Raw genomic sequence first — 15434 nt, forward strand, 5'->3', positions numbered from 1 at the left:
CAACGCCAGTGACGCTATACAGCCATATCGCATTGCTACTGTGATATTGTATAATGTAATAGTACTGTGATATTGCGTTTATACAACAGTTTGACGGCATAATCACGTATATAAAAAAGAAAATCAAACTTGAGAGTTTAAAAACCCTTCTGTTTGAAGAACTAATTTCTTCCCCCATTCATTCACATCTGCATCTGACCGTCAGAACAGCAGAAACTGTTGTTAATTCACCATCGCCACTTTAGAGCTAGTGTTTGAATGATTCTCTAGCGTAATGTCTTAAGTAATGATAAAACAGGTGATTTTGCTCACATTTTAAGATTATAAGGCTGAACGTCTTCAGTCTACAGAGATTTCCCAGTAGTTCTCGGTTGCATTCGGGAGATCACAATAATTAACCCCGAAAAGCCAGAGCAAAACAAACACTAGCAGATTACTATTGTATAAACACTGCACTACAATATACAAAAGAGAAAGATTAGAATGTCACTCACCTGTTTTATAATGATTTAATCAGCTGTAGTATGAATTTTACAGTTTTTCATCCCCTAAGCACTTATTATGCGGTCTCTTGTCGCCATCTTGTGGCGGAATGTGAACCTTCTTTGCTCTGCTCAACGACAGGCTAATGACCGCCAATACACTGAATCTCTGAAATTATAAATATTTAAAATTAAAATAAATAAACTACACAGTTGCAAACTAAACAACTACATTCTTGACTAAAAAAAGCCTCAAAAATACATTATGTTGTCCGACAGCTGCGGTATTTGTCAAACTAAAGTGAGATTATTCCTCTGCCATCCCTCTGTGGGCGGAGTAATACGTAATACACAAGGGTGAAGAGGCTGAGTAAGTGCTGTTATTGCAGAATATCACACAGCTATTAACCAATCAGATTCATGAACCAGCCAGAACTGTTGTGTAATATATATATATATATGTATGTATATATGTATATATATATGTATATATATGTATGTATATATATATATATATATATATATATATATATATATATATATATATATATATATATGTGTATGTATATATATATATATATATATATATTTGTTTGTTCTGATTTTCGTTTCATTACACAATTAGTTTAAAAAAATATACCTAAAAACAAATATACTATATAATGCAAGGTTTTTAAAAATATTACTTACTAGTATAGGAGTATTTAAAATTTTTCTTATTACTGCAATGCACCACATGCATTCCAAAGTACATTTGTTTCATTTTAAGTGTGCGTCATGATGGTGTTTGCTGTTGATTTAAGTGCAAGAAGAAAAAAATAACCAGAGAATAATGCAACAATCTTGCATCATAATAAAAAACACAATGCAAAAAAATCACTGATTTTAAGGTGAAGTATGATCTAAAATGTCTTCATAGCGTTCGACGTGCAAGTCAAATTCATTGATTATTAGTGAACCAGTAACACGGGGTGACGTAACTTATACAAACATGCAAAAAGTTGCAAATTAAGTTAGTTTTACACACAATTCTGCTTCATCAGTAGCAAAAAAACACAAAAGCAACGTCCTGATGATCTGCAGCATAACTCCAGCACAGATGCTCCAGCCAATAGGAAAGCAGACTGTTTCAATGACATCATCTCACCCGGCCAATCAGAGCAAAGATCTGTGTGTGTGTGTGTGTGTGTGTGTGTGTGTGTGTGTGTGTGTGTGTGTGTGTGTGTGTGTGTGTGTGTGTGTGTGTGTGTGTGTGTGTGTGGCAGCAGCTCAGGGACTGCGCTAGAATGTCTAGGTTTGCGTGTGTGACTTTCATCATCCTAACATGCATCACTGTTTGTTCATCTCATTTCTGGACACTGGGCATTCCTCGTATGTGCCGGTAATGACGATACGTGTGGCTGAAGCCAAAGATTTATCCCACAAACCCGTCAGTAACGTGACTCCCGCGTCTTTTCCGACAGACGACGATCAATCGGTCATTTAGCAGCATGCATTTGGGCATCTTTGTATATTCACTTTTAGCAGCGCGCTATACCAATAAGTACATATATAGTGCAAGTATACATAGTGCACTCAGTATGAGCGATAAGCAGTCTTAGATCTTTTTAATATGGAGGTTGGTCACCAGACATTTTGGATAGGGGCAGCGTTTAATCAAGCACAAGGGAATTTGCATGAGGTTGATTTGAAAGCATGTTGAATCCGATGCGCTCACTACTGTTTTAGCTACTCACATACGCGATTCGCTTATAAGACCAAAAAACACCGGATCATTTTTGGTGCATTTTGGGGGAAAATGAGCTTGCATAGTAGTATCAGACTCAGATTTTAAGAGTTCTCATGGGAGATCAGTTTGTCTTTGTGTATCAGATGTACTGTAGGGCTGTTCCATCCCAAATATTTTGTTGAGTTGATTCCGATTTCTAGTTCTTGAAACAATGGACTCGATTCCGAGAATCAATTCCTCACTGTTGTTGCGAATATTTTTATTTTTTTTTATATATTCTCGAAGCTCGATTAAACACATACATTGTATTGGATGCATGTCACACTAACGCCAAAATTGAAGCAAGGGGGAAAATGCAAAATACCAACTTCAAAATTGAATGCAAAAATGAAGAACTGTAATTTCCATATGCGTGTTGAAATGTGGAGGTCGTACTGAACGGTTCAATATTATGTTTAGTATTGCGGCATTCTATGACTTACTAGAACCAGCTGTTAAAAATTACGCTGTGGTGAAAGTTAACCATAGACATGGTTGTTTGAACCAGTTCATTGAAGCGAAGCATCTGAATCTGTTCGCAGAGATCTGTCTGATTATTTGCAAGAGAGAATTGATTCCTCTTGATAGAACTTTGATTTCTAACACCTCAAAATTATTTTAGGAATCAACTCTTGGTTCTTAATACCTCAGAATTGAGGAGTCAATTATTTTTAAAATCAACTCTTGAACCTTCAGGCATCAGAATCAAGAAATCTAGTCTTCTTGGAATTGACTTTTTTTTTTCTTCCTAAGACCTCAGAATCCAGGAATCGATTCTCCTTGGATTTAACTTGACTCTTAATGCCTCAGAATCAAGCAATCAGTTATTTTTTTAAATTGACTCAGGAAGAGGCAAAGGAATCAAGGAGTCAATTCTTTTTGGAATCGACTCTTTATATGTAAGGCATCAGAATTGAGAAATTAATTCTCTTTGGATTTGACTTGATTCTTAAAGCTTTAGAATTGAGTAATCAATTATTTTTGCTTCTTGAAGCAATCGTTTTTTTTTTTTTCTTAATGCCTCATAATCAAGCATTCTATGCTTTTTGGAATTGCCTCTTGATTCTTAATGCCGACTGTTGAATCTAAACCAACTCTTAAATCTTCAGGCATAAGAACTAAGGAATCTTTTATTCTTGAAATTTACTTTTTTTTTTCTTAAGACCTCAGAATCAACGAATCAATTTTTTTTTAGATTTTACTTGATTCTTAATGACTCAGAATCAAGGAGTCAATTCTTGTTGGAATCAAATCATTATTTGCAAGGCCTCAGAATCAAGAAATCAAATCTTTTTGCAACTGACTTAATTCTTAAGGCCTCAGAATCAAGAAATCAATTATTTCTGGACATGCCTCTTGATTCTAAATGCCTCAAAAACGAGGAATTGTTTTTTGTTTGGAATCGACTCCTGGCATACGAATCCAGGAATTAGTTCTTTTTGGAATCAACTCTTTATTCTTAAGGGCTCAGAATCAAGGAATCAATTCTCCAAGGAATCAACTCTTTATTCTTAAGGTCTCGGAATAGAGAATTCAATTCTTTTTCAGACTGGATTTTTAACAGCTCAGAATCTAGAAAGCATTTCTTTTTGGTATCATCTAATAAATCTGAATAAGACATCTAATAAATCTAATAAATCTAATAAGACATTAGAACAAGGAATCAGTTTTTTTTTAAATCGTCTTTTCATTTGTAAGACCTTCAAATCGAGAAATCAGTTATTTTTGGAAATAATTTCTAATCGAGGAATCATTTGTTTGTTTTCTTTTAATTGACTCATGAATCTTAAGGCAAAAGAATCCAGGAATCAGTTCTTTTTGGAATCAACTCCCAGCCCTAATGGAATAGATGATGAGCTTTAAATGAGTGTGCTGTTTGGTGTTGGTGTCCTTTCATCTCATCTGTGTGTTTGTGACGAACACTGAACTGAGCGCTTGAAGCCACGTACATTTACTGTGTGATGGGAACAGTGCAGTTATTCCTGAAAGATTAGCACTTTATTTGTCTCCTTCGAGAGGATTCATTTACATCTATGTCAACATCTTTGATTTCTTTTAAAGGAATGTTTTGGGCTCAGAGCAACTTAAGCAGACAGAGATCGATTATCATTTAAAATACATCAATATCTTGTTTACAGTATTGAGCTTGACATGGAAATGCTAGTTTAAAAGTAAAGTAAACGTGTGTTGTAAAGTTTACTGGCTTTTAGAGAATTTGAGGATAACATTAGTTTAATTTTATTGGAGGCAATGCCACTGTATCGTCCGAATATAAACTGAATTTGTTGAATGCAAAATGTTATTGATTTTAGTTTTAAATAGAATCTTTTCATGGAATTTGTTGCAAGCAATTTATATATGTTGAGTAATGTTCAACTTAATTTGTTTGTTTAAATTCAACCCAAATAAATGGTTTGTAACCACTTAACGTAAAAAAGTAGTAAATCCAAGGAATCATCTTTGAAACAGTGCGATAAGACAAAATAGTTTGATGAAATAATTTGATAATTTCAAAAATAAGTTTGTGAGGTTTATGCAGTAATATATACACTGTAAAAAAATCTGTTATTTTGCGAGGGGGGGGATCCAGCACCCCAGCTGCCCCAGGTCCTGCCGGATTTTTAATAACAGAAAACATCTTTTAAAATACAGAAATTTACCATAAAATAATGAACATTAAATTACAGAATTTTTCTTAAATTTTAATTTCTGGTACATTTCTGTAATTTAATGTCTGTTATTTTACGGTAAATTTCTGTAATTTACCATATTTTATTTTATGGTAAATTTCGGTCATTTAACGTCTGTTATTTCATGGTAAATTTCTGTAATTTAACATCTTTTATTTTACGGTAAATTTCTGTAATATAACATCTTTTAATTTACGGTAAATTTCTGTAATATAACGGTTGTTATGTTACGGTAAATTTTAGTAATTTAATGTCTGTTATTTTACTGTAAATTTCTGTAATTTAACATCTGTTATTTTACGGTAAATTTCTGTAATTTACCATATTTTATTGTATGGTAAATTTCGGTCATTTAACGTCTGTTATTTTATGGTAAATTTCTATAATTTAACATCTTTTATTTTACGGTAAATTTCTGTAATATAACGGTTGTTATGTTACGGTAAATTTTAGTTATTGAATGTGTTATTTTACGGTAAATTTCTGTAATTTAACGGCTGTTATTTTGCTCTTCTTTTTTTTCGGCCCCCCAGCTGAGTTTTTTTTTTACTGTGTATGAATATATAATGCTTATATATATAAGCATTTAAAATTTTAAATCTAAATATTTTACATTAGAAATACATTAATAATAATTCATTTATAATTCATTAATAATTTTTATTCACTTTAGGGTCACATTTTTTCTATTCATCAACGTAAATAAAAAAAAATTATACAAATATGGTGGTTATAGCCTAATGTTTGTTTTCAAAATCATTTTTAATCACATTGATATTTGCAATCTTATGGTTGCACTTCACTAACACTGTATATTGATATTGTTTTCCTCAGATTTTCATTGCACATTCATGCCTATCCTTGTAACAATTGTTTTTGATTCCGTCTTTTCCGAGCTTTTAGTTGCATCAACCCTGAAACATTCCTTTATTTTTTGTTTTGCATATCCTCACCAAAAAAAGAACATTGAACTTCATCAAAAGTGAATCTCATCCATTAATAAAGTGTGTGTGGAAGTAAACGTAGCGATCAGTAGATGTTGAGTAAAGGCAGTTCTTAGTTTAGTTTCAGACATGATGTGTTGAGTGTTGATGTGTTTGATTCAGCAGATTCATCACTGTGTTTTAGACTCTAGAGCTGAACTCGTCCTCTTTTACTTTCTCTTTCTGTGAGGATTTGGGTTTTTTGGTGTTGTACCACATCAGCCTGTTTGTTGACGGCTTTTAAAGCACTTAATGTTGTTTGCCGTCTGCTCATCATGAGGAGAAATATCACTGACAGACTTGAGACTGGATTTGTAAAACTGGCATCGATTTAGTTTTTTTTTTTATTAGTGACCTTAGAAATACTAGTTTAAGTGGTTTGTTCAGCCAAAAGTGAAAGATGCGTCGTCATTTACTCACCTGCATGTTGTCCAACAATGAAGATTTTACTTTTCAATCAAATCAGTCAAATTCTGACCGCAAATCACTCGTGAAGAGATAGAAAAATAAAATTTGTCTTATTTCAAGACACAAATGCTTCATGATGAGCCGATTTCAGGCTTTTATTCACATAAACACTGTAAACAATGAAAAATTAAAACATAAATTAAGTTAACTTAATAATTATTTTACAAAATAAAGTGGATTGAACATAAAACAGTTCAGTTGTCCCAAAAAACATCAGACTTGTCTCCATTTAACTCATTTTAAATAGGTAGTTTGAACAAGCAGCAAAAGTTGAGTGTGCAGAGACCACATGGGAAACTAGGTTGAAAGTGGTGTCAGTGAGACCAGCAGGGGGCGCTCAACCTGTGGTCTGTGTAAGTCCTAATGCCCCAGTATAGTGAAGGGGACACTATACTGTCAGTGGGCGCCGTCTTTCGGATGAGACGTTAACCGAGGTCCTGACTCTCTGTGTCATTAAAAATCCCATGGCACTTCTCGTAAAGAGTAGGGGTGTAACCCTGGTGTCCTGGCCAAATTCCCTCTATCGGCCCTTGCCCATCATGGCCTCCCAATCATCGCTATCACCTGAATTGGCTCTATCACTGTCTCCACTATAGCTGGTGTGTGGTGAGCGCACTGGCGCCGTTGTCCTGTGGCTGCCGTCGCATCATCCAAGTGGATGCTGCACACTGGTGGGGGTGTGGAGAGACCCCCCTCATGATTGTGAAGCACTTGTGTATGGCCATACATGATAAATGCGCTATATATAAATACACATTACTCACCTGAAGCCGCGGTCACACTGGACTTTTCGCCCCATAGACTTCCATTTGTAACAGACCAGAAAACACAAGCTCATGCGACAAGTTTCACTGCGTCACAAAGTTCAAGTTTGGTGAACTCTGTCTTGCAAAATTGCATCATAAGACTACGTGAGACTAATCAAACATCAAAACATGACCTCTCCGGAGAGAAATTTAAAATATTGACTAATCGCTTGCTTTTTAAGTTCATCTTGTTTAATCCCGACTCTTTGCAGGACATTTTCCTGATTTTTGTACCCTTAAATGACTTTCAGAAAATTACCAGCATTATTCGCTGCATTTGTTCTGTTGAAAACATCCAGGCAACAATCTTAGAAATAAAATTATAACATGATTTATTTGGGCTCTGCATGATAATTTATATAAACAATACACACAAACTTAAGCATTATATAAAATATCTGATAAATGAAGGACTCTAAATCATCAAAAATCAACTAAACTTGGTCAATTATTTATTTACAATGGTACATATTTATTTAATGCCAAAAATCTTTCAAATATTTGGTAAAAATCATCTTCCATGAAGACATTTAGTACACTTCCTCCCATAAATATATCAAAACTATATCATGTAGATTGTGTCAAAGCAGCTTCACATAGAAGTTCTAGTAAATTGAAACTGTCAGTCCACTTTTCAGAGTTAAAGACAGTTAAACATCTTCATCTGTTTTCTGTGGATGAATGAATCTTCATTTTGGAGCAGTGTGATGGTGAGTAAATGATGAAGGATGTTGAATCAGTGGCGGACAAACTTTTTAATATTGGAAAAGTGTGATAATAGCGTGCTGATCTACAGCTCAGAGGAGACGGATGCGTCTTATTTTCAGATATTCTACACTTTAGTTCACAAGATTATTTTGCATCTTTAATATTTTACAAAGACAAAAATCTGATTTTATTTTTTTACTATTCTTTGTTGCCCTTCGGAGGTATTGACCTGAAGATGATGATGATGATGATTACAAAGAGCAATTATTTGCACTGAATATGCATTTTTGGAGAATTCTGTGAAATGTATACAATGGCAAGCTACATTTCCACGCTTTGTGGAGAAATACTGTACGTGGAGTCGGATATCTGTATATAGTTTGACCTTTGTACATAAATATACATAAGAGTATTCATGGTCCTGATCACTCCAGCCTTTGGTTCTTTTATTTTCATCGAGAGGCATTTGCTGACTGCATTGTGCTTGAATCTGAATTTAGACATGTACAGCGCCAGTATCTATGAAACGACTATATAAAATGATGACGATGAAAAAAATCATGTTGTGTCTGTTTTCTGCTGCCGTTCAAATGGGTGGAAAAGTCAAGCGCTCGGTATTGATCATAAGCCACGCCCTCTCCTGGTAAACCAATGAGACTCTTTCCAATGACATCACCAGCATAGGATTACATTTTAAACATTTCATTTTTTTGTCCATTCTTAAAAACTTGTAGAATATTAGAATAGTAAATGGTGTAATATATAAAAGAAAAGAGTGTATTTTTAATGGAAAAATTCTAAAGTAAATTGTTTTAATATTCTACAAGTTTTAAAGCATTGTCAATAATTCTGAAGTAAAACAATCTGTGAAAAAAAAGGTTAAAGTAAAAAAGTTTTCATATATTTTACAAGTTTTTAAGCATCAATACAAAATTGTTTTAAATTTTTTGACAATTGATAATTTTGTGACAAATAATTTTTTAAAAAGTCGTTTTTAATATATTTTTCAGATTTTTAAGCATTGACTAAAAATTCAAAAGTAAATAAAAAGTATAACATTTTAAAGTAAAAAAAATGTTTGATATATTTTACAAATTTAAGCAAACAAAATTTAAAGTAAACGTTTTTTGACACAAATTTAAGTTAAAAAAATATTTATTTCTTTTTATGTTACAATTTTTCAGGCATCGACAAAAAATCTTAAGTAAAAAAAAAACTATTGATTATAAATTTTGAAGTAAAAATATCTGCATTTTTATATATTGTACAACATTTTAAGCAACAAAAATTTGTAAACGTTTTTTGAGTTAAAAACGTTAAAGTTAAAATAAAAAGTTTTTAAGCATCAATAAAAATGTTCAAATATTTTGACAACATTAAAAAGTTAAAAATTTGTTTTATATTGTTGTTTTAAAACCTGCTATATTACAGGTTTTTAAGCATCGAATAAAAATTCTGAAGTAAAGAAAATGTTAAAGTAAAACATTTTTGTGTTGTTTTTTTAATATTTATTTTACAGGTTTTTAAGCATTAACAAAAAATCCAAAGTAAAACATTTTTTTTAAATATGTTAAAATGTTTTAAAATGTAAAAAAAATTACATACTTTTTAAAAATGTATTTTACAGGTTTTAAGCATTGACAACTTTTTCCACAAAAAAAATTTAAGTAAAAAAGTAGATTTTTTTTTTTTAAATAGTCCACGTTTTTAAACATCAACAAAAAAATCCAAAGGAAAATTTTTAACTTTTATATATATATATATATATATATATATATATATATATATATATATATATATATATATATATATATATATATATAAAAGCATTTTCAGATGTCACAATAGGAATGTAGTTATGAAACATGTAAATACCAATTGTTGTAGCATATTTTATCATAAAAATGAATACAAAAAAACACTAACCTTTTCACTATCTACCTTTTCACTAACTATTTCAGTCTTTCAGCTTCTTTTAAACTGCTCTGATTAACCTTTTTAAGTTGCGAGTAAATCATGATCATGTCAAGGTAACTCCTGTTTCTTGTTAAAGCAGAATTTTGCTTGTTTTTCGGGTTTTGTTGGTTGTTGCTGGAGTAACCAAGGCACAGGCTGTAAAGGCTCTGCCCTCTTCTGGAAAGAGGCGGAAAAAACCTTTAACAGCATCATACAAGTATTTTCAGCTAAAACTTCACAAATGCACTTAGTAAAGTTGCAAAACACAAGATCCTTATTTAGGATTTTCAAGAACATGCTCTTCATGAAATAAAGTTCTTAAGCGATGTCTTAAAGGGATAGTTCACTCAAAAATGAACATTCTGTCATCTTTTACTCATCCTCCAAAACATGTTTGAGTTTTTTCTGTTGGGGGTAGATATACTGAAAATGCTGGAAGGAAAAAAAAAACAGCTACAGTAATTTTTTTTCCCAAGTTATGGTTGTCAATTACTCCAACATTCTTCAAAATATCTTCTTTTGTGTTCAGCAGAAGAAACTTGTAAAAGTTTAGAGCCACATTGAGAGTGAGGATGTTCATTTTTGGGGTGATCTGTGCCTTTACGAACAACATTAAGAAAATATCTAACATTCTTGAGGAAACTTTTTTTTTTTTCCCTTTTAATTGTTTTTAAAGTGAACCAATAACAGTAAATGGCACAACGGGAGACTTTTATTTTGAAAAGTGTGGCCACTGGGTCTAAATACTACATCAAAAGCTCTTGCTGAATTCAAATTAGTGCACATTTATGTGTTTAAAAAAAAATCCACATTGCTTTTAATATGAGTAAAATCCTTTCTTGGGTTCAAGAGTTTGCATGACATTTACAATGGTATATTTTACAAAATATATAAATAATTCAAACTTTATACAACACATGAGTCAGAAGCTAATGTGTTCAATTCCTGCTGTTTTCTAAAATGAACATAATCATAAAAGACAGCATCACACTGTAGCACCAATATCAGGAATAATCACTTCATGTACAGTTGAAGATCCACACACCATTGATCAGTCTGTTGAAGAGCTCAAACAAATAGAGTTTGGTAAAAATGCTGAGCCTCTCACTCGTTTACTACAGCTCAGTGTAAATGTGACCGTACTGACACCCTGAATGAGGATAAAGTGCATCTGTGTGTGTGTGTGTGTGTGTGTGTGTGTAATTTCTGTTTTCCAGCACTCTTGCTTTCTCTTCTGCACAGAAAACACAGCGAGCTCCTGCGGGTGTGACATAACCTGCAAACACTTCAACACATTATTTATTCTGTGTGTGTGTGTGTGTGTGTGTGTGTGTGTGCTATGAAGTGTTGAGCTGAAGCTGATCCTCTTCTGACCGTCTGGAGTTCAGTTCTGGAGGAGCGCCTGCAAACACAGTTACAGCTGATTACAATTACTGTATACATTACTGCATCATATAAATGTTTTCGGCGACGCAGTGGCGCAGTAGGTTGTGCTGTCGCCTCACAGCAAGAAGATCGCTGGTTCGAGCCTCAGCTGGGTCAGTTGGCGTTTCTGTGTGGAGTTTGCATGTTCTCCCCGCGCTCACATAGGTTTCCTCCGGGTGCTCCGGTGTCCCCCACAGTCCAATGAGATGCAGTACTGGTGAATTGGGTAGGGTAAATTGTCCGTGTCAATGAGTGTGTATGAGAGAAGGGAAACTTGCTGGATAAGTTGGCGGTTCATTCCGCTGTGGTGACCCCGGATTAATAAAGGGACTAAGCCGACAAGAAAATGAATGAATAAATAAATGTTATCAATTATATTTAGAGGGAGAGAGAGGGAGTTTCGTAATATTTTTTTTCTGGAAAATGAGTTTCCTTTAGTTGGGTTGACAAAAAAAAAAAAGATTTTTTCTTTTTTAACAAAACATTATATATAATAATAATATTAATATTATTAATAGTGGAGTAATGGATCACAAATGTCATGGTTTGGATCACACTATGTTTTTTTGTCACAGATCAGACCATTTTTCAGATCAGCAAAAAAAAAAAAAAAAAGGGGGGGGGACCAATGCAGGCCCGGATTGGCTAATCAGGAGGACCGGGAGAATTCCCGGTGGGCCGGTCTGTTTTTTGGCCGCGAGGGCCGGTGTTCCTAGCTCCAGAATCTGTTGCTCTCAGCAGTCACACTTTTTAAAAATTATTTATTTATTTACTTGACCACAGCCTTCTTATTCATTATTTTACCGCAGCTCTGCTCTTTTTATCTATTTTCTCGTAGCCTCGTGAGCAAGATGCAGCCTGCAGGTTAATGATGATATAACTAGATAAGTCACTATTCAATGTTTAGTTGTTGTGGTACAGTGGTAAGCACGTTAGGTTATGACGCCACCAACCCGGGTTCAAACCTCATCTGAATGACAATTTTTTTTTTCATTTTTATTGTTAAGACATAATACTGTTAGGGTTGTTGAACATTTGAAGATCTAAAACAGCTGTTTTCTCAAAAAAAAGACGTGATAGTGTGATTAGAAACTGAATTGGAAATGACCTTATTTTATTATAGTCAGTGGTGAACTGAGGTTGGCCAGTCTAAGGCTTGAAACTCCAGGGCTGAAAAAGAGTCCCACTCCGGCCCTGGACCAATGTTATTTGTTTTCCATCTACAGGGTGGGCCATTTATATGGATACACCTTAGTAAAATTGGAATGGTTTGGGATATTAACGCCCTGTTTGTGGCACATCAGTATATGTGAGGGGGAAAACTTTTTAAGATGGGTGGTGACCATGGTGGCAACTTCTTTTTTTTTTTCAATAGGAAGAGGGTCATGTGACCCGTCAAACTTATTGGGAATTTCACAAGAAAAAAAACAATGGTGTGCTTGGTTTTAATGTGATGTCATATTGACAACGTCCACATAACGTTAAGCTGTAACACCTATCAAATGCTGGATTTTGGTTGCCATACCTGATAAACAAATGTCAGTATTTGTCGTCAATATGACGTTGGTTTAAGATCGTTGGATTTTGGTCAGTTTCTAACAACCTAAAATCAACCAAATATCAACGTCTAATGATGTTACAGCTTGACGTTAAGTGGAAGTTACCACTATGACGTTTAACAGATGTTAGATTTATTTATTTATTGTCATACCTGATGAATAAATGTCAGAAGTTGTCAATATGACGTTGGTTTAAGATTTAGACTCAATATTGGATTTTGGTCACTTTCTAACACAACCTAAAATCAACCAAATATCAACGTCTAATGATGTCACAGCTTGATGTTTTGTGGACGCTACCACTATGACGTCTATCAGATGTTGGATTTTGGTTGGCATACCTGATGAATAAATGTCAGTATTTGTCGTCAATATGACGTTGGTTTAAGATGTTGGCTCAACGTTGGATTTTGGTCACTTTCCAACACAACCTAAAATCTATCAAATATCAACGTCATTTGATGTCGTTATTGAACATCAAAATAACGTTGTCCTGGGATGTTGCCTAGACATTGAATTTTGGTCATCTGACGATCTAAATCTAACCTAATATTAACGTCTTATGATGTTGTGTGCCTGCTGGGCAATAACTAAATGCACTACAGAATGTTACGTTTACACACACATGCGCAAGTTACATGTAAACGCATCAGCTTTTTACAGTGTAATACTTACTACTCACTACTCTTGAAAGGTCTTTTACTCCTACTTTGAGCAATTTTCACAGAAGATACTTTTACTCGCACTACATTTGTGGGTAAGTAATTGTACTTTTGCTTGAGAATGATTTTTCAGTGCTCTTCCATCACTGCTGCTCTACAACATTATGAAGAGATGATTGTTTACTCTGTGAACATGATTAAAAAGATATAGAGAGTGAAGATCAGTGTTTACTCTGTGAACATGTGAAGCCGATCCAGCCGCTTAGACAGAAGCAGCGTCCATTTCTGCTGTCGCACTGAGCTCCGTTTTCACACTCGCACAGCAGAGAGCAGTCAGGGCCAAACCGGTTCACACTGCAGTCTGAGAAACACACACACACACACACGCCAATTCACAAATCATCTCAAAGTCTGAGTGAACTTAAAGTTGGTGAGGCTTTATTTCAGTATGTTGATGAACTTCCAAATGAAACTGAATATTGAGTAGGGGGCGGGGCGGGGCTTTCTTTGTGCACATCATTCCCTCATCATCGCAAGAGGGGCGTGGCTAGGAATATTGTGTATCAAACTGACATCATCTGAGAAGGAGCCAATCCGAACACAGAAGCAGATGCTCAGACTTTTATTGGTCAACTAATTTCAGTTCATGAACTGGCACCGATTAATCACTCACCTACAGAATAACAATGTGCACTGGCTAAATAAACACCGTACATTTGGATTTCACAGCTTTAAAGTGAAAACTCATGGCAGCTCATAAAATGTGAAATGTATGTCTGTTTACGAGAACTCTTGGTGTGTGAATAAATCCTTTTGTGAACACAGGATTGGCGTTCCAGAACTCACCGCTGTCACACCGCACTCCAGTCTTCCCTGATGGACAAACACAGCGGCCGCTGACCGGGTCACATGACGCTCCATCAGCACAGTCACATGACTGAGAGCAGTTCACACCAAACCTGCCCTGAGCACACACTGAGACAAACACACACCTTCAGGGTTAATTCATATCATATCTTTTTCATTTTAAAAGTGTCTGAATTATTGTTTATAGACAGGGAGTGAATTACAGCGGGTTTGGGGAGGATTAACTCCGCTAATAAATAAGAGTCGCCGCACTGAGGAGGTTGTGTCGCAAGAGATCGCTATAGAGACGTGTCTCCCGCTTTCGGAATGTTGGAATGTCGAGGAAGACATGTGAGTTGGTAAAAGTTGTCGGAAGAAAGATCAAGCTCCTACGGAACCCCGGAAGGGATGTAGTGGAGGAGAAAAAAATTGGCTGGGTAAAAAAAAAAATATGGGTGAAAGAAAAAAATGGGTGGAAGGAAAATATATATTTCTAAGTTTTTGCGTTCTCTTGCAAAAACGTTTTGCGTTCCCTCGTGAAGTTTTGCATACCCTCGCAAAAACGTTTTGCGTTCCCTCGTGAAGTTTTGCGTTCCCTCGCAAAAACGTTTTGCGTTCCCTCGTGAAGTTTTGCATTCCCTCGCAAAAACGTTTTGCATTCTCTCGTGAAGTTTTGCGTTCCCTCGTAAAAAACGTTTTGCGTTCCCTCGTGAAGTTTTGCGTTCCCTCGCAAAAACGTTTTGCGTTCCCTCGTGAAATTTTGCGTTCCCTCGCAAAAACGTTTTGCATTCTCTCGTGAAGTTTTGCGTTCCCTCGCAAAAACATTTTGCATTCTCTCGTGAAGTTTTGCGTTCCCTCGCAAAAACGTTTTGCGTTCCCTCGTGAAGTTTTGCGTTCCCTCGCAAAAACGTTTTGCATTCCCTAGCAAAGTTTTGCGTTCCCTCGCAAAACTGTTTCTCCACAAACACTTCCTGTTCACATGACTCACGTAAACCCTCCCGTTTTTGCCAAAATTCTCCCATGTTTTACCATTCTATCCCACTTTCTTTACATTAATACTGTGCGTCGATCGTCGTCTTTC

At 34.9% G+C, this 15434-nt stretch overlaps 1 protein-coding gene across 1 annotated transcript in view; it reads right to left on the reverse strand.

The window, feature by feature from the left end:
- Nucleotides 1-10553: 10553 nt before the first annotated feature.
- The window catches only part of megf6b (multiple EGF-like-domains 6b), a 128964-nt gene continuing 124083 nt past the window's right edge, over nucleotides 10554-15434 (reverse strand). Inside the window, exons 36-38 of the mRNA XM_087274139.1 lie at nucleotides 14354-14482; nucleotides 13740-13868; nucleotides 10554-11263 (exon numbers count right to left, since the gene is read on the reverse strand). Of these exons, the coding sequence (XP_087130265.1) occupies nucleotides 11199-11263; nucleotides 13740-13868; nucleotides 14354-14482 (323 nt within the window). The 3' untranslated portion in view covers nucleotides 10554-11198. The remainder of the gene's footprint in view (nucleotides 11264-13739; nucleotides 13869-14353; nucleotides 14483-15434) is intronic.

The sequence above is a fragment of the Danio rerio genome, chromosome 11, assembly GCF_052040795.2.
Source record: "Danio rerio strain M-AB ecotype USA chromosome 11, GRCz13ab, whole genome shotgun sequence".
Classification (NCBI taxonomy): Eukaryota; Metazoa; Chordata; class Actinopteri; order Cypriniformes; family Danionidae; genus Danio; species Danio rerio.